General features: G+C 39.1%; 1 protein-coding gene across 5 annotated transcripts in view; it reads left to right on the top strand.

Moving 5' to 3' along the window:
- The window catches only part of LOC106090959 (scavenger receptor class B member 1), a 201,685-nt gene that overhangs the window by 137,229 nt on the left and 43,686 nt on the right, over positions 1-20,770 (top strand). For all 5 annotated transcript variants that reach the window (XR_009396899.1, XM_059361883.1, XM_059361877.1 and 2 more), the window contains 2 exons: positions 19,613-19,704; positions 19,854-20,011. Coding sequence is in view for 4 of the 5 variants with exons in the window: in XM_059361883.1 (XP_059217866.1) it covers positions 19,613-19,704; positions 19,854-20,011 (250 nt within the window). In the remaining variant the exon portion in view is untranslated. The remainder of the gene's footprint in view (positions 1-19,612; positions 19,705-19,853; positions 20,012-20,770) is intronic.

The following is a 20,770-nucleotide window of genomic DNA, read 5'->3' as shown; positions in this document are numbered from 1 at the left end:
TTCTCTGACGATGGCAAAATCCGTATCGTTTGGGGGCCGGGCCATAACGGAGTAAGTGGGGAATGAAAAGGCAGGCGATTTGGCGGTGAAGACCAGAGGACTGCCGTCAATAAACTTGGTTAACCCGAAGCCTTTCGAGTCGACGCAATCCGAGTTAAGGGCGTGCGCGACGAATGCTCATGAAACCCTGTGGAACAGTGAAACGGTCGATATCTAATGTAGAAGCGGTCGATATATAAGTTGCTGCCATTTTCAACTGGTGTTTGGATATTTACCAAAAATGTTTACACATTCCAAGGTGATACCCATTCCTAAACAGGGTAAAGATCTTAAATTAACGAATAGTTATCGGCCTATTAGTATGCTGAATTCATTAGATAAAATATTTGAAAAGAACTATTTTGAATAAAATTATTATTTACTCGTGTCCGTAAATTGGATATGTCGTGAGCTCGGATCTCAAGGGATTGCGAACATTCAGTCACGCACTTCGATTTAAATTTCCTCGAGTGCAATGCCTTAAGCGTCACTAAACTTTGCATATAAATACTAAAATTCAAATGCGGTATATCCCTTACCAAAATTTCACTTGCGGCTGTCGTAACGGCAAAGATATCCGTCTGAAAGATCTTAAACTCAACTTGCAATCTCAGGGCCATACCGATATCGAGGGCGTTGGAGAAATACCCCAATTCCGCTCACGACTCGATTTAGAAGTCTTTGTTTAAGAACCAGGCGTCACTGACAACAAAAGCAGCATCTACGTCCCAATTCTCTCTTTATGGGAAACGAATTTTGCAAATTTTATCTAGAATTTTTCTTGATGTTAAGTAGTCTGGGACTGAGAAAGGCCCAAATACTACTTAATTTCCCATGAAAATCTCATCAGGAAACAGGGGATACTTCTTTCATATTAATGTATGCAGTCCGATTAAGGTTTTATGTTGAGTCAAAACGGCGTGCCGCATAGCGACACCACTTGATAGAGAAGTTTTAACATGGCTGAATATCTCACAGATGTAGCCTGTATTAGTATGGGTGGTTATCCCCTCTGGCAATTTTTCTTTAGTCGACCCTCAGCTTCCTTAATATCCAAAATTATATTGTGGCCGTACCTTCAGCATGTCCAAATCCCTCAACCTGAGTGCAACTTTGGCGGAATAGTTCTGCAAAAGTAGTGCCTCAATAGGTTTCATATACGAGCACAACAACGCTTTCAAATCTATCTGGTGTGTGGATCTCAACGCTCACGTGATTCCAACCCAGCCAGGTTTTTGGCCTACTCACATTCTCTTGTACGAGTCTCCCAACTCATGTCCTTCCACCTTACCTGTCTTCCATATGTCAGTCCTAATCTCACAATTGTCGTGTGCATTTAGTAAATTATCTTATCTCACCACTTCCTACGGGAGTTGAAGGTGCACAATGCGTTTCGGGGTTTTCCTTCGTATTCCTTTTCGAATATCCAGTTTCGAATGGAGGGTTAATCCTGGAAACTTTGCCTTCTTCGACAATTTCAGAGTGATAACGTCCAAAGACGGGAGTTTAAAATATGTTATCTTACCAGTTCCCATCTCTTACTCATAACCCACTATGACAATCTCCTCAAAGTCCATAACTCCATGATCCCGCTGTTCGTTGACAGAAACGTGCCTCGGATAAGTAACACGACATCGCCTGCTTAATTACACGTCATATTATTGAGATCACGAGGTTGTAGAAAATATCGCTCGTATGGGCATCAGTGCTCTGATTACAATTTTAACCAAGTTTGCATTAATAATTCTGCCGCATAGCATATTTGGGAAATTTTCGAGTGGAGTAGACCCATCCGTCCATATGGGACACTATGAACTCTATGCCCACGTTGATATGTCGCCATGAAGTACTCCTAGTTTCGCAGGGACGTCGTGTAGAACTGTTGTCAGCCCCTGAAACTCTGTGATATCAGTCAATCCCTCATCTAAGGATCTAACAGTCTTTCCAGCCATCCGGCTGTATTATCCTTTGTGGCTCTGTAGTTTATTTTTCCGCCATTAGGCTTTGGTTTCTTCAAGCAAGTCGACACCAAACTTCTTATAAACCAAAAATTTGAAAACCAACAGGCAACTACTAATTCCGTTACTATGTACCAGTTCATTCAACCATTGTCAAATGAATTGTTGTGGTAATACGATATCGTCATTATTGCTCAAACCGGCTACGTGAACATACATCGAATAAACGGCAAAGAATATCATTTCATAATTTTGCAACAAATCCATCAAAAACTTCAAGTGTGTCATTTAATCAGCCCACTTTACTCATATATTACATTAAGTTTAGATGTGTGTGTGTGTGTGTTCGCGCGAGTTTGAGAGTGTGCTTATATTTTGACCTTGACCTGTATGTTTGCCAAAATCGATAATAATTTCACAGAGTCGATAACACATGGTCGACCACTGACATCTTCCTCAAAATGAAGAGAAAGTTGTTTTTTGTCTTTCAGAGATCAGAAAAAAAGTCTCAGTTGAACCCAAAAGCTTTATGGGCTATATTCAAGGTCAAGGGAAATAATACTCGTAGCAATGCAAACACAAAACAAAACCTAAACAATCACACGAATGCAGCAGCTACATATGTGTTGGTAACTACAACAACCCGTCTTCTGCGCTGGGCTGTGACTCACTCTTACAGAGCGCAACATATTTCCGCCCGTCTGAATGTTGGCTGATGTTGGCGCAACGCAGCACTGTGTCAATGCATCCAAGGGTAGAAAACAATGAGTCTCACTGTTCGCCTGCCTGCCTTCTCTCTCTCAACCACTTTGTATTATATTGCATGTTAGCTTAAAATCGTATATTTGGTATGAATACCATGAAATTTTCCAACAAATAAGAGAGAAAGAGTTTATTGCAAGCCAATTACATGTGCAGTGCGATATGTCAGCAGTAGAGATAAGTAGGAAAGAGCTGGCATTTCAAGGGGCCGTTATGTGAAGCCATAAGGCCTGCTTTGTTTTGGGATCATAGAGAAGACAAAGGGAATCTACCATTCTGTCCGTCCGTCCGTCTGTCTGTTGAGAGCACGCTAACTTCCGAAGGAGTGAAGCTAGCCGCTTGAAATTTTGCACATATACTTCTTATTAGTGTAGGTCGGTTGGTATTGTAAATGGGCCATATCGATCCATGTTTTGATATAGCTGCCATCTAAACCGATCTTGGGTCTTGACTTCTTGAGCCTCTAGAGTGCGCAATTCTTATCCGATTGGAATCAAATTTTGCACGACGTGTTTTATATTGATATCCAACCACTGTGCTAAGTATGATTCAAATCCGTACATAACCTGATATAGCTGTCATATAAACCGATCTTGGGTCTTGACTTCTTGAGCTTCTAGAGGGCGCAATTCTTATCCGATTTGATTGAAATTTTTTACGTAGTGTTTTGTTATGATATCCAATAACTGCGCCAAGTATGGTTCAAATCGGTCGACAACCAGATATAGCTGCCATATCAACCGATCTTGGGTCTAGACTTCTTGAGCCTCTAGAGTGCGCAATTCTTATCCGATTGGAATGAAATTTTGCACGAAGTGTTGTGTTATAAAATACAACAACTGTCCATAACCTGATATAGCTGTCATATAAACCGATCTTGGGTCTTGATTTCTTGAGCCTCTAGAGGCCGCAATTCTTATCCGATTAGAATGAATTTTTGCACGTAGTATTTTGTTACGATATCCAACAACTGTGCCAAGTATGGTTCATATCGGTTCATAACCTGATATAGCTGCCATATAAACCGATCTGAGATCTTGACTTCTCGAGGTCGCAATTATTATCCGATTTGGCTGAAATTTTGTAAGACGGATCCACTCATGAACATTAACATACATGTTTCTTATGGTCTGAATCGGTCTATAGCCCGATACAGCTCCCATATAAAACGATCGCTCTATTTTACTTATTGAGCCCCCAAAGGGCGCAATTCTTATTCGAATTGGCTGACATTTTACACAGGTTTCCAACATAAAATTTAATTGTGGTCCAAACCGGACCATATATTGATATCGCTCTAATAGCAGAGCAAATCTTTTCTCATATCCTTTCTTGCCTAAGAAGAGACGCCGGAAAAAGAACTCGACAAATGCGATCCATGGTGGAGGGTATATAAGATCCGGCCCGGCCGAACTTTTTTTTTTTTGTTTTTTTGAAACCCAACACCACTTCGGTTGTACAGGTTATTATAAGTTTGTGAGCTAGTTAGTGAATATATTCATTTTCTTTCTTCTATCATAGAATCATAAAGCGGATAAAGCTATACGCATGAAGTATGGGGCCATACCACTTCATACTTGAGGCAACATAGGTCTTGATGTCATCCGACTTTTTATATGGGAGCTATATCAGGTTATGAACCGATTCAGAACACATTTAACACGTATATTAAAGATCATACAAAAAGTCGTTGTACAAAATATCAGGCAAATCGGATAAGAACTGCTTCCTCTAGAAACTCAAGAAGTATAATCGGGTGATCGGTCTATATTGGATCGGTCTTAATTGTATTTAAACCATACATGGCGCATTTGTTGAAGTTAGAACAAAACACTGCATGCAAAATTTCAGCCAAATTGGATAATAATTGCGCACTCTATCGGTTCAAGAAGTCATGATCGGAGATCGGTTTCTATGGGAGCTATATCATGTTATGAACCGATTTGGACCATGCTTAGCACACTCGTTAGAAGTAATAACAACTCACCACATGCAAAATTTCAGCCAAACCGGATTATAATTGCTCCCTCTATCGGCTCAAAAAGTCAAGATCCGAAATCAGTTTATAGGGGAGCTATGTCAGGCTATGATCCGATTTTAGCCATACTTGGCACAATTTTTGGGGGTCAAACCAAAGCACTTCGTGCTAACTTTCAGACCAATCGGATAATAGCTGCACCCTCTAGCGGCTCAGGAAGTCAAGATCCGAGCTCGGTTTATATGGGAGCTATATCAGATTATAAACCAGTTTCGACCATACTTGCAAGTCACAATAAAACACTTGGTGCACAATTTCAGCCCAATCAGATAAGAATTGCGCTCTCCAAAGACTCAAGAAGTTAAGATGAGATATCGGTTTATATGGCAGCTATATCAAAACATGGACCGATTTGGCCCATGTACCATCCCAAGTGTTGATGCAAAATTTCAAGCACTTAGCTTTACTCCTTCGAAATTTAGCTTGGTTTCGACAGGCAGACAGACGGATGGACAACACGATCAGGAATATATATATATTGTTAGGTATCAGATCAATATTTCGATGTGTTGCAAACGGAATGACGAAATTAGTATACCCCCATCCTATGGTGGAGTATGTAAAAATATGCCCGATAGACGTAACTGTTTGAAGCGGATAAAGCTGAGGTGTTATCAGAATCGTATGCAAAATTTCAAGTCCCTAGGTCGCCTGGTGTCTCTTGGCGGGGCCATAAAGTTGGTCAACTCGGAAAGATTGTTCGGTCGAAAGATTGTTCGGTCTGCCAAATCTTCATTTGTGGTCCGATTTGCAAAATCCCTACAAAAAAGTATCAGAAAAAATGGGAATGGGCTCTTCGGCATTCCTCTTCAATTTGGCCTTGATGGGTTCAGACATAGCTGCCATGTAGACCGATCTCTCGATTTATGGTCTTGGGCCCATAAAAAGCGCATTTATTGTCCGATTTTGCCTAAATTTGGGACAGAGTGTTAAGTTAGGACCTTCAATACCCTTCTTCTATTTGACTCAGATCGGTCCGGATTTGGATATAGCTGCCATATAGACCGTTCTCTCGATTTAAGGCTTTGGGTCCATAAAAGGGGCATTTATTGTCCGATTTTGCTAAAATTTGTGTTAGGCCACTTGACATTCTTCTTTAATTTGGCTCCGATCTGTCCAGATTTGAATGCAGCTGCCGTATAGACCGATCTCTCGATTTAAATTAAAAAAAAAATTACTTGTACCTATTAGACCGCTCAATTTCCGTGCCGAATTTGATTCAAATTGGACCATATTTCGATATAGCTGCTATATGGACAAAAATTATGCATATTTCACCGGATTATGACGAAAGGTGGTTTACATATACACCCGAAGTGGTCGGTATCCAAAGTTCGGCCCGGCCGAGCTTAACGCCTTTTTACTTGAGGCCACCGTAGCGCAGAGATTAGCATGTCCGCCAATGACGCTGAACGCCTGGGTTCGAATCCTGGCAAGACCATGAGAAAAAAAATTTCAGCGGTGGATTTCCTCTCCTAATGCTGGCAACATTTGTGAGGTACTATGCCATGTAAAACTTCTCTCCAAAGAGGTATCGCTCTGCGGCACTCCGTCCGGACTCGGCAATAAAAAGGAGGCCCCTCATTATTGAGCTTAAACTTGAATCGGACTGGACTCATTGATATGTGAGAAGTTTGCCCCTGTTCCTTTGTGGATTGTTCATGGGGAAAAAAATATGGTGTCGTTTGCTCTCCCTATCGGTCTATTTTTGTACCGTCCCGTGAAAAATCCCTGTATAGGACCCTGGAGGCCATCGTAGCGCAGAGATTAGCATGTCCGTCTATGGCGCAGAACGCCTGGGTTCGTATCCTGGCGAGACCATCAGGAAAATTTTTCAGCGGTGTTGCTGGCAACATTTGTGAGGTATTGTGCCATGTAAAAACATTTCTCCAAAGCGGTGTCTTACTGCGGCACGACGTTCGGACTCTGCTATAAAGGAGAGGTCCCTTATCATTGAGCTTAAAATTGAATCGGACTGCACTCATTAATATGTGAGAAGTTTGCCCCTGTTCCATAGTAGAATGTTCATGGGCAAAATTTGCATAGGGCTCACAGGGCATTTCGGCTTGTTTCCTCCGTATTCCAATATTAAGATTAGGCCTAATTTTTTCGCCTCCTTCGACAAATACAGAGTGGTCCCGTCCAAACACGGTAGTAGACTACCGTGTTTTATAACTCTGAGTGAAGAGCAACAGTTCCATCTTACTTGGATTAGCCCTCAATCCGTTATCTTAATAGTCTCCTCAATGACCTTTCCATAATCTCGCTGATCCTCGGCAAAAACTTGCCTGGCATTTAAAGCACGACGTCTTCCTTATATGCAATTAGTTTTGCAAAATCCCTATTGATTTTCAATAGAACTTCGTTTACACTAGGTTCCGAATCGGCGGAACCACCCCTTCCTTCCTCTTATGAACCGCCGTCTCCACCGACCTACCCTCGAGGAATACGTTTTGGGCCCCACTGAAGTTTACCGGTGTCAGTCCATCACCTTCAGGTGGTACACGCAAACCGGGAAGACTAAAAGCCCGATGGAAAGATCAAGTGGTGGGAGACACCTCGAAACTTGGTGTCAGAGATTTTAGAATGAGCGCAGAAGATCGAGACGCTTGGAACGCTTTTCAACGTTCGGCTAGTGAACCAAATGTTCTGTCATAGCCAATTAAAGTAAGTATGTAAAGTAAAGGAGGCCACCGTAGCGCAGAGGTTAGCATGTCCGCCTATGACGCTGAACGCCTGGCTTCGAATCCTGGCGAGACCATCAGAAAAAAGTAAAGTAAAGGAGGCCACCGTAGCGCAGAGGTTAGCATGTCCGCCTATGACGCTAAACGCCTGGGTTCGAATCCTGGCGAGACCATCAGAAAAAATTTTCAGCGGTGGTTTTCCCTTCTAATGCTGGCAACATTTGCGAGGTACTATGCCATGTAGAACTTCTCTCCAAAAAGGTGTCGCACTGCGGCACGCCGTTCGGACTCGGCTATAAAAAGGAGGCCCCTTATCATTGAGCTTAAAACTTGAATCGGATTGCACTCATTGATATGTGAGAAGTTTTCCCCTGTTCCTTAGTGGAATGTTCATGGGCAAAATTTGCATTTGCAAGTAAAATAAGGCCTTTTCAATGCCGCTGCTGTTAATAAGTGATCAAACGCAATCTTGTTCATTAATTGCCGTTGCTGTTGCAAGTTAACAAACAAGTTGCAACATTTCTGTTGGTATTTTTGTGTTTTTTCATACTACTTACCTACAGACTTAGTTTTGGGCTCACACAAGTTTGTGCACCCATATATTTAAGCTTGTGAATCTGATCGTAAACACACTCCTGTATATGACGTGCTCCATTACAAATCGTATGATTCGTATAAATTCAATTAGGGCAATTATTTTTAATGTATGGATTCATATCCATATTGGGGAAGGTAATCACATTAAAATTGGGATGCACTTGTCTTTAAGGGAGTAGTCTTTTCATTAAGCCCTGTTTAATCAATCTAAATAGTAAGATGTAAACCGTCTTCGTGCTTTAGAAAATGCTGTTTAAATAAGTATATGGAAGTGAAGACCTTGACGCAACAAAATTTTTATTCGTTATATATTTAATTTTTTTTCTCTTGGTAAGCCAAGATATAATTTTGGTTTTTCTTTTAGTTTTAAGAAGCGTAGTGGCAGTTATTATTTTTACTTTTATATTTATATCTTTGCTTTAAAACTTCTAGAATTTGGGTTTGAAATAATCTAAATTCTGCAAATTTGAAAGCATAATAAAATGATTCGCATTATTGAAGTCACTTCAATACTAGCACATCTTGAAAATTGGACATTACTACGGCAATTTCCGGACATTCGTTTAAGTTGTGCTTAAATTCTACAACTAAAAGTTTTTGAAACTTATGGTCTAAAAATTTCATTTTCTCCTAGTGTATTAAGAAGTCTTCTTTATATTGGAAAACACAAAAGTTGACAAGTGTTTAAGCCTAATTTTTGTTTCTTTTTAATGCAAACCAATCAAGAAACCCAAAATATATCATTGCACAACGTTAATTCCAATGGTTTAAAGCCTATTTTAACCAATAAACGTTAAACTTTGTAGGAGGGGTGATTTTCACCTGCTCGCAAAGGTTTTTGAAGCATTACAATCGAAACAAGATTAATTTATAAAATTTATGAAAAGCCACACATAATTTACAATAAGCGAAAAAGTGGTGGCATTGCATTTTACAATTGTGAAGAAAATCCAAAGATTCAGCAATAAACGTTAAATAAATAAATAGCAATAAATTGTTAAAGTAGAAATTCAGCATTGCTAAAAGCTGAAAATGACACCCTACAGGTTTAGCTAACTTTTAATAAGAGCTACAGCTATTGAAAAAAATTTTGAAGTTTTCCAATAGTTGGAGCTTTTATAAATAAAGTGGACACAAATAAAACGTTTATAGGATAGGTAGAGTTGAAGAGAGGACATACACCTTAGCCAATAATCGGCTTGTTGTGCGCTCGTCCGGGCCGAATCTTGGGAATCCACCACCGTGGATTCTGATAAAATATGACAGCTATATCTGGTTATAGACCGATTTGGACCGTACTTAGCACAATTGAAAGCCAAAACAGAACACCAAATGCAAAATTTCAACCAAGTCGGATAAAAGTTGAGGCTTGCAGGAGCTCAAGAAGTCAAAGTTATTGAGAGTCATAACAGAACACTTACACTACTTTAATTGGCTACGACAGAATATTTGTTCCACTAGCCGAACGTAGAATAGCGTTCCAAGCGTCTCGCTCTTCTGCGCTCATTCTAAAATCTCCGACACCAAGCTTAGATGTGTTTGGTCTTCCATCGGGCTTTTGGTCTTCCTGGTTTGCGTTTACCATCGTGTTTGCCTTCAAAAGGCTTCATTGCTGGAGCTTCTTCATCCATTTTGACAAAATGAGCAAACTAAAGCAGCCGTTGTATTTTGATGCGTGTAACTATGCTATCGTCGTCATACAGCTTATACAGCTCGTGGTTCATACGTCGCCTATATTCTCCATTATCGCAAACTGATCCATATATTTTACTATGAATCCTTCTCTCAAATACTCCAAGCAATAACAGAACACTACGTGCAAAATTTCAGCCAAATCGGATGAGAATTGAGGCTTCCAGGGGCTCAAGAAGCCAAATCGGGAGTTCTGTTTATATGGGAGCTATTGTAAATCAGGTTCTTGACCGCTTTGAACCGTACTTTGCACAATTCTTAAAAGTCATAACAGAACACTATACGCAAAATTTTAGCCAAATCGGATAAAAATTGAGGCTTCCAAGGGCTCATGAAGTCAAATCGGGAGATCGGTTTATATGGGAGCTATATCCAAATCCGAACCGATATGTCGAGCCGATCAAGAATATATATACATTATTGGGTCCTAGATCAATATTTCGAGGTATTACAGACGGAATGGCTAGATTATTATACCCCCATCCTATGGTGGTGGGTATAAAACGTAACCTCGAAAATTGGCTTTTTGGACAGGAATTCTGTGGAAATAGCAAAATCCCATAATTGTTTTTCATACCATGTCTGGTATTGTGCCCCGCCTAAGTGTCAATGTCCGGTAGCCGCGAAAGACGGACAATGATATAGGATATGCTCCAACATCTCATCATCTTTTCCACATGCCCTTAACATGTTATCACTTGCCGCAGCGATTTTGCATAATTGAGCTTGTTATGATACCCAGAGCTATACTGACATCCTTCTTACTTCCTTTCAGTTATAGCCTAGTCTTCTAAATGTGGGCCAACCACAGTGAGGTTTTGCATGTAGTGGTCTGTTATGACTTCCAACAATCTTGCCAAGTACGGTCCAAATCGATCTATAACCTGATATAGCTCCCATATAAACCGATCTCCCGATTTGACCTCTTGAGCCCTTACAAGCCCCAATTTGTGGCTGATTTGGCTAAAATGTTGCGTGTGGTAATCCGTTATGACTTCCAACAACTGTGCCATGTACGATTCAAATCGGTCTATAATCTGTTATAGCTCCCATATAAACCAATCTCCTGATGTGACTTCTTGAGCCCCTGGAAGTCACAATTTTCGACCGCTTTGGCTGAAATTTTGCATGTGGTGTTCTGTTAAGATTTCTGTTAAGAACAACTATGTTCAGTACGGTATGAATCGGTCTATAACCGGATATAGGTCCCATATAAACCGATCTCGCGATGTGACTTCTGGAGTGCTTACAAGCCGCTACTGAAATTTTGCATATAGTTTTCTGTTATGGCTTTCAACAACTGTGCCAAGTAAGGTCCAAATCGGTGTATAACCAGATATAGCTCCCATATTTCAGAGGAATCCATGGTGGTGGGTTTCCAAGATTCGACCCGACCGAGCTTAGCACGCTTTTATCATAAGAAAATCTTACAAGGCTCTATTCAATATTTCAATAGTTATGCAAAATTAAAGTCTGACTAGACTTCAACATAGGTTCCATGTAGACGCGGTGGTGAAGGGTATTATATAGCCGGCCCCGTCCGACTTTTGCTTTTCCTTACTGGTTATATTATAGACTAGCCAAACCGGGCCCGCTCCGCTGCGCCTTCTTAAACTCTCTTATATTTTTTTAGGGTGGGGACACTTCGCCCTGATTGCGGATATCGGATTCGTGCCATTATAGCCTATGACGCCGAACGCGTTCGAATCCTGGCAAGAACATCGGATAAAGCGGTGTTTATCCCCTCTTAATGTTGGCGACATTTGCGAGGTAAAGGGTGATTTTTTTGAGGTTAGGATTTTCATGCATTAGTATTTGACAGATCACGTGGGATTTCAGACATGGTGTCAAAGAGAAAGATGCTCAGTATGCTTTGACATTTCATCATGAATAGACTTACTAACGAGCAACGCTTGCAAATCATTGAATTTTATTACCAAAATCAGTGTTCGGTTCGAAATGTGTTCATTCACCGTTCAGCGATGAGGCTCATTTCTGGTTGAATGGCTACGTAAATAAGCAAAATTGCCGCATTTGGAGTGAAGAGCAACCAGAAGCCGTTCAAGAACTGCCCATGCATCCCGAAAAATGCACTGTTTGGTGTGGTTTGTACGCTGGTGGAATCATTGGACCGTATTTTTTCAAAGATGCTGTTGGACGCAACGTTACGGTGAATGAACACATTTCGAACCGAACACTGATTTTGGTAATAAAATCCAATGATTTGCAAGCGTTGCTCGTTAGTAAGTCTATTCATGATGAAATGTCAAAGCATACTGAGCATCTTTCTCTTTGACACCATGTCTGAAATCCTACGTGATCTGTCAAATACTAATGCATGAAAATCCTAACCTCAAAAAAATCACCCTTTACAATGCCATGCATGGTCATTTAAAACATTTTCCGCACAGAGGTGCCGCACTGCGGGACGCCGTTCGGACTCGGCTATAAAAAACGGTTGAGTTTAAACTTGAATCGGAAAGCACTCATTGATGTGTGAGAATTTGCCCATTCTCGGTTTCTGGTGGTAATTTTCTTCCTTAGGGTAAGGTGCCATCCCTCCCCTAATGAGTCATTCGACTCAAATATGGATACCAAATTCCAAATCCCTTTAATTTGAGCCCCATATTGCCATGGTCGGTAAATATGAACCGTTTGGAGGGTGTTTTGGGGATGGGGCGGCCATCGGCATTTTGCACTGAAAATAGATATCAAATTCGTTCATTATTCCCAACGGAAATGAGGTTCAGTTTAGGAGATGCTTTAGGGCGTACCCCAAAACACGTGGCTCCAAAATTGGATATCAAATTCGTTTTCTACTCTCAAATACCTTTCATTTGAGTCCCATATTGTCATAATGGGTCAAAGAACCCATTTGACCTATCTTTAGGAGGAAAAGCGCCACCTAGACTTGAACGCAAATTTTAATGTCATATTCGTAATCTACTCCCTAATACCATTCATTCGAGTCCCATATAGCTATGGTCGACTAATATGCCCATTTGGGGGTATTTGGGGGTGGTCGACCTCCCATTACTTGGACCTAATGTTTTATGCCATATTTATAATCTACTGCCTAATACTTTTCATTAGAGTCTCATTTGGACATGAACTTCGAATATATCTGTTAAGGGGAGTTTTGGGGTTGGGGGCCCCGCTGGGTACTTGGACCCAAATTTTGATACCATATTCGTTTTCTGGTCTCCAATACCTTTCATTTGATACCCTTATTGTGCCCATCGGAACACTTTCGGATATGGGTGGCGTTTTTGGGGTAAGGGGGAGGGTCCGCCTCCGCCCGTTATCTAAAAATTATATAGCCTATGTTTCCTTCTAGACAAACGTACACAATCTATGAGAATTTTAAGAAAATCGGTTCAGCCAAGTATCATATAGTCATAATGGGTCTAATGGCGTTTTTTGAGGGGTGGCATGACCCCTATACTTCGATCTGATTTTGTATGCTAGATTCGAAGATTACTCCCTAATACATTTCATTTGAGCCCCATATTGAAATGAACGTCCAATATGTCTGTTTGGGGGAGTTTTGGGGTTGGGGCGACCCGATGGGTACATAGACTCAAATTTTAATACCATATTCATATTCTACTCTCCAAAACCTTTCATTTGATACCTGTATTGTCCCGATCGGTCCACTTTTGATTTTGGGTTGTGTTTTTGGAATAAGGGGGAGGGTCCGTCCCCCTTCCGATACCAAAAAATTATATAGTCTATGTTTCCTTCCGGTTTACTTGGACCCAACTTTTATTATGGAATTCGAACTCTACTCTTGAATACCCTTCATTTGAACCCCAAATTGTCCCGATCGGTCCCCTTTTATTTTTGGGTAGTACTTTTAAGGTAAGGGGGAGGGTCCGCCCCCTCCAGATGTAAAAAAGATTATAATAAAATAGCGCTATCTTTGTTTAAATTAAACGTCTCTAGTGAAATATTTTATGACTATCACATTTACTTCTCAACATAGGGCATTCGTTTGTTCACTATTACCTAGCACAAGACTAAAGTTCTTCGAATGCTTGCAAAGCAAACGTTGCTCCACTCAATTAAATGGTCTAAAGGCCAGTGTCGGTTTGGAAGTGTTTTGCAAATGGACGCTTTTAAAATAATTACACGGAAATTACATGTTTGAAGAAAATTCCGGCAAAATAATATCATAATCGCATATCGAATAGCATGTCGCCTTGTATAACGTGAATGTCAATATGTCAAGCAAGTGATAAATGTGATCTACGTGATTCAAATCGCCCATATGAATATCTCTGAAAAGTGTGTGCAAAATGTGTTAAATTGAAAATGTAAATGACAACTCGGTATTCTTTTGAAGAGAATGTATTTTTGTACTGCCACATCATCATATGAGCACTTAAAGGGAAATTTAAGTGTTCCCACAATGCGCTCATTTTTCAAATATCTTCTATGTGCCCCTATGAGACGGAAAGTTCGCAATGATTATACCGATCTATATTTGAGACAAATAATTTGCCCGGATATTTTCAATTGTCAGTTATGTGAAAAATCCCTTGGGCTATTGACAAACATTTCTGCAAAACGCCAAACCGTGACTATATGTTCCGATGGTAGGTTAATGACCAGCAAAGGCTTGTGTAATGTACTCAAGTTAAGCAAAAAAACACAACAATAAGTGATACAACCCTGTGACATGCGAAGTACACCTCTGCAAATATGGAAAAAGTATCTGAACAAGAAATTCCACGTTTCTAAAGCGAAAAAATGCTTAATGTGCTTTTTAAATGAGAAAATGCTTGGTGTGGTGTTTCTGTGTTAAAAAATTAGTGCAATGAACTCTAAGATGGATATGGAAACGGTAATGTTGGCTGAGTCGAATCTGATATACCCCCCACCCTTTGTCAAGTTCTTTGCTGCAAAATTCAAATCGATAGATAGGTTAATATGGAAGCCAATTTGGGCCAATTTTAACCATCCATAAATGTTAAGTATCCGTATCCAAAATGCCAACCAAATCTGATAAAATAAATAAAAAGGGATTAAGTTCGCCTTAGTCCACCTCGTTGGGTATATAATGGGTGATTTTTTGAGAAACAAACGGTCCATTCGCTTAGCCCATACATATGGCATACTCTTTCCTACATTTCGGCCGATATCTCACGAATAAATGTTGTCTCCCAATGCGTCAATTGGAACTGGCTTGTCTGTATAGACATGAGCTTTAACATAGCTTCACAAAAATAGTCCAAAGGCGTTAAATCGCACGATCTAGGCGGCCAATTGACCGGTCCCGAAGGTGAAATAAAATGTTCATCGAACTCGCCTCTCAATAAGTCAATTGTAACGCGCGCTGTGTAGCATGTGACACCGTCTTGTTGAAACCACATGTCATGCAAGTCAAACTCTTACATTTTGGGCAAAAAAAAAGATGGATATCATCTCACGGGAGCTCTTACCAATCATACAGTTGAGTTACGAGCTTGCATTTTGGGCAAAATAAAATTGAATATCATCTCACGGGAGCTCTCACCATTAACAGTTACGTTATGATTCGCATCATCTTTGAAGAAGTACGGTCCAATGATGCCACCAGCCCATGAATCGCACCAAACTGCGACTTTTTCTGGTTGCATTTGTAGCTCTTGCAATGCTTCTGGCTGATCTTCACTCCAAAATCGAAAATTCTGGTTATTTTCGTACCCATTGAGACAAAAATGGGCTTCATCGATGGATGGAAGAGGCGCGCGATGAACTTTCTTATGAGAGCACGCACTTTGATAATAAAATTCGATAATTTGCTAGCGTTGTTCGTTTGTAAGACGATTCATGCTTGAATTATAGACCAAACTGAAGATGTTTGACAGTGAAACAAAACACGAAACGTGCTTGAGCTGTTTAAACCAGTGTTGCCAAAAGGACAATTGCTAAAAATCACCCCATATTATAAACACTATTTTGTTAAAATATGGTGAACAAGTAAAAGCATGTTGAGTTCGGCTGGGCCGAATCTTATGGATCGCATTTGTCATTTTATTCGCCCGCTATCTCCTTATAGGCAAACAAAGGATAATGAACAATAATTGCTATACTATTGGACCTATATCAGTTTTTGTACCGATTCGGGCCATACTTGAATTGGATGTTGAAGAGTATGGTAAAAGTCAGTGTACCAAATTTCAGCCAAATCTGGTAGGAATTGCGCCTTCTAGAGGCTCAAGAAGTCTTATCGAGGGATGGGTTTATTTAAATGTTTATACCCACCACCGAAGGATGGGGGTATATTCATTTTGTCATTCCGTTTGCAACACATCGAAAAATCCATTTCTGACCTTATAAAGTATATATATTCTTGATCAACGCAAAAATCAAAGACGACCTAGAGATGTCCGTCCGTCTGTCTGTTGAAATCACTCTACAGCGTTTAAAAATGGAGATATTGAGCTGAAACTTTGCACAGATTCTTTTTTTTTTTTGAAATCACTCTACAGCGTTTAAAAATGGAGATATTGAGCTGAAACTTTGCACAGATTCTTTTTTTGTTAATAAGCACGTTAAGTTCGAAGATGGACTATATCGGACTATATCTTGATATAGCCCCCATATAGACCGATCCGCCGATTTAGGGTCTTAGGCCCATAAAAGCCACTTTTATAATCCGTTGTGCTAGGCAGTGAGTTGCGTTAGGCCCTTCGACATCCTTCTTCAATTTTGTCCAGATCGGTCCAGATTTGGATATAGCTGCCATACAGACTGATCTCTCGATTTAAGGTCTTGGGCCAATAAAAAGCACATTTGTTGTCTGATTTAGCCAAATTTTGGGACAGTGACATTTTCTCTAAAGATGAAGAAAAAAAATTTTTTTTCTAAGACAAAATTTCACAAATAATTACGACAGGCAAAATTTAAAAAAAAATAAAACGAACTTTCAATAAAATTTGTAATTAAAACAATATTCCAATAATTTTTTTTAAGAAAAACTTTCAATAAATTTTTTTGCTTAAGACACGATTTTTGTACAGCGCTTCTAATATAAAATTTGACAAAAATTAGCTAAAAATAAAATTTCGATCAAATTTTTCCAAGTCAAAATTTCCAAAAACAAAATCTCTGAAAACAAAATTTCAATGAATGTGTTTTTAAAGACAAAATTTCGTTTCGTCTTTGGTTAGAAGATTTTTCAACCATATTAGGTGTGATGGCTTCAAGGGCTGTGCATTGGTATGTTGTATTTGAATCGTAGTAATTGCAAAAAACGCATCTATGATACAATTACCACATTAACCACGCTCGACAACCCTGTCTATTAGCTGTACTTTTCCCAATGCATGTATTTTTGTGTAATGACAGACATTCTTTCTGTGACAAATTACACTTCTTCCGTACTACACATGATTTTTGTGCGTCTGTTGGAAGTTGCATTGATGGCTTCGATCGCTAGACAACGGCAACGGCTCTCGCTGTTGCTCCATGTGCCCAGGTTCGAATCCCGGCATGCTCTGCCGATTTTTTAATTTTTTTAGTTGTCTGCCTGTTAGGTCGAAGATCATTAAATTTTTACAATTCTTTGTTTGTTTCTCTTTCGAGACGAGCCCAACTTCCATTAAACTTTTTCTAGAGACAAACCTGTAATGACATTTATTCTTAATTTGTCATTTTTTATAGGCATAATTTTGATTAAAATATCTCGAAAGTATACATAACAGTGAAAAATTCTCTAAAGATAAAATTTGTCCCGGTCCACCCAATTTTTTTTTAAGACAAAACTTCAGTAATTTTTTCTTAATGTAAATGAAATGTTTTCTAAGTACAAAATTTTGCTCACGCTTGAGCCCCTTCAAAATTATTTTCCAACGACAACATTTTATACCAAAAGCAGACAATTAAGAAAAAAAAAAAACAAGTAAAAGTGTGCTAAGTTAAGTAATCTAGGGAACCCACCACCATGGATTCTGGTAAAAATGTATACAAAATAAATTAGGATGAAGGTCATAATTGTATTCTACTTACATTTTATTTTGTCAAACCAGCTAAAATTAAAGTTTGTAGGAACCGAACAAGGATGATCGAGAGACCGGTTAACATGGGAACTATAACATGGAAGTTATAGAACGATTTGGACCGCACTTAGAACAGTTGTTGAAAGTCATAAAGAAACACCGCATGCAAAATTTCAGCCATATCGGACAAAAAATGTGTCTTCCAGGGGCTTAAGAAGTCAAATCGGGAGATCGGTTTATATGGGAGCTATTTCAGGCTACAGACCGATTTGGACCGTACTTAGCACAGTTGTTGGAAGTCGTAACAAAACACATCGCGCTAAATTTCAGCCAAACCGGACAAAAATTGTGACTACCAGGGGATCAAGAAGTCAAATCGGGAGATCGGTTTATATAGGAGCTATATCAGATTATGGACCGATTTTGGCTGTACCTGACACAGTTGTTGGAAGTCGTAACAGAACACTTTTTACAAAATTTTAGTCAAATCAAACAAAAATTGTGTCTTCTAGGGGCTGAAGAAGTCAAATCGGGAGATCGGTTTATATGGGGGCTATATCTTTTTATTGACTGATTCAGATCATACTTGGCAAGGATATTGCAAGTTATAAAACAAGTCTTAATTCTAAATTTTAGCCAAATCGGATGAAAATTGAGGCTTATCAAGGCTCAAGAAGTCAAATACGAGGATCGGTTTATACAAGCGCTATATCTGTTTATTTTTCGATTCGGATCATACTTGGCACAGATTTTGGAAGTCATAACTCAAGCCTTTGTTCCAAATTTTAGCCAAATGGTATGAAAATTGAGGCTCTTAGGGGATCAAGAAGAAGCGCGGACCCTCCCACTTACCCTAATTGTCAAAAACGTCAGATCTCGAAGATGGGTGGTGCGATTCAAGCGAAATTTTGTGTGCTCTCATATAGTACCCTATAAATAAAAATTTGGTATCCAAATTTCGGATGGGGCATCTAGGAGGGCCGCCACCACCATCTAGGGTGGCCGCCCACCATACCAAACATATATTTAGACTAATCACGACAATATGAGATTCAAATGAAAGGTATTTAGGATAAGAAAACGTATCTGATATCCAATTGTTTCACCAAGTGTTAGCGGTACCACCTCAAAACATCCCTAAATGGGACATATTTACCGACAATGGCAATGTGGGACTCAAATGAAAGGTATTTGCGAAATTAGGCACGTATACTTAATATTGATGAAGGTCGTTGGGGATTGTAAATGGGCCATATCCGATTCCGATTCAGCTCCCCCGAATCCATGGTGATGGGTTCCCAAGGTTCGGCCCGGCCGAACTTGGCACGATTTTACTTGTTACATATGAGAAAGGAATTTGTGCATTCTATGTTCGCAATTTCGCTGTTTGTTGATTTGATGTATATATCAAAAATTTGTATATACAGGGTGGCTGATGAAAGCCGCTACCAAAAAAAAATGTAATAACTTTTTTTCTATTTAATAATAATAATTTAATAATTAATTTAATTAATTAATTAATTAATTTAATTAATAATAATTTAATAATTAATTTAATAATTTAATTTAACATGAATAAAAGAAAAATGTATTCCATACACCGAAAAAAAAATGTAGCAATATTCATCATTGTAGCAATATTCATCAGCCACCCTGTATGTATGTAAATGTTCAGTTTCATTGTTAAATTTTTAAAAAACTAAACAGTGATCTTCAATTAGTTTCAAATTGTTATTCATTATTTTAGATTTACTCCCTTTTATTTTGAAATTGTCAGACCCCCTCCAAAAATGGAGTTAATTTTTAAATTTACCGAATTTTTGCTAATTTCAGTTTTTACTTTTATTCTCTTTTCAGATAGACTAGCTGTGATAATTATCGGTATAATTACATTAATTTTAGGCATTTTATTAACCACAATACCGTGGCTGGACTACTTCATATTAAAGGTAAATGACCGTTTCAAATTATAAAAAAAAAACAAAATAAATAAAGATCAGCCAAGCATATAAACGAAATGTCATCATTTCATGAGCATTTTCCACTCGCTCTCTCTCACTCCACTAATGTGTTTTTGATTCTGTTTCTTTGTTCTTAGAATTTAAGGCTGTGGAATGATACGCTGAGCTATCATTATTGGCAGAGACCTGGCGTCATACGATTAACAAAGGTCTACATCTATAATGTCACGAATCCCGATGGTTTTCTGACTGGGGAAAAACCAAAGTTGCAAGAGGTTGGACCTTTTGTTTACAGGTAAGATTGTAGATACTTTTCGCTTGAATATTATTTTTGTTTTTTTGTGTTTTTTTGGTGGAGCGATAAGAATCGAACTTTTCCACTTTTTAAATTACGAAATAAATGTTTCTAGAAACATTTTTTCGTTATAATTACACTTTCGTACTATGTCGTTAAGTTTGTTTTTAGCAAATACCTAAGCTTTGAACATTCGGCTTGTTTGAGTAGCAATAAAATGTAATTTTGGGAACAAAATACTGTGTGTTCAAAGGCTAGCAGCCACAAAATACTTGGGAATCGCAAACATTTTTTATACCCTCCACCATGGGATGGGGGTATACTAATTTGGTCATTCTGTTCGTAACACCTCGAAATGTGCGTCTGAGACCCCATAAAGTATATAAATTCTTGATCGTTATGTCATTTTAAGTCGATCTAGCCATGTCCGTCCGTCTGTCTCTCGAAAGCACGCTAACTTTCGAAGGAGTAAAGGTAGCCGCTTGAAATTTTGCTCAAATACCTTTTTTTAGTGTAGGTCAATTGGGATTGTAAATGGCCCCATGTTTTGATATAGCTGCCGATCTTGGGTCTTGACTTCTTAAGCCTCTAGAGGGCGCAATTCTTATTCGATTTGAATGAAATTTTGCACGTGGTGTTTTGGTATCACTTCCAACAACTGCGCAAATGGCTAAAATTTTGCATTACGTGTTTTGTTATGACTTCCTAAAACTGTGTTAAGTATGGTTGAAATCGGTTCAAAACCTGATACAGCTCCCA

The sequence above is a fragment of the Stomoxys calcitrans genome, chromosome 1 (assembly GCF_963082655.1).
Source record: "Stomoxys calcitrans chromosome 1, idStoCalc2.1, whole genome shotgun sequence".
In the NCBI taxonomy this organism is placed as follows: domain Eukaryota; kingdom Metazoa; phylum Arthropoda; class Insecta; order Diptera; family Muscidae; genus Stomoxys; species Stomoxys calcitrans.
The sequence above is the reverse complement of the archived record's forward strand: the minus strand, read 5'-3'. Positions and strand labels throughout refer to the sequence as shown.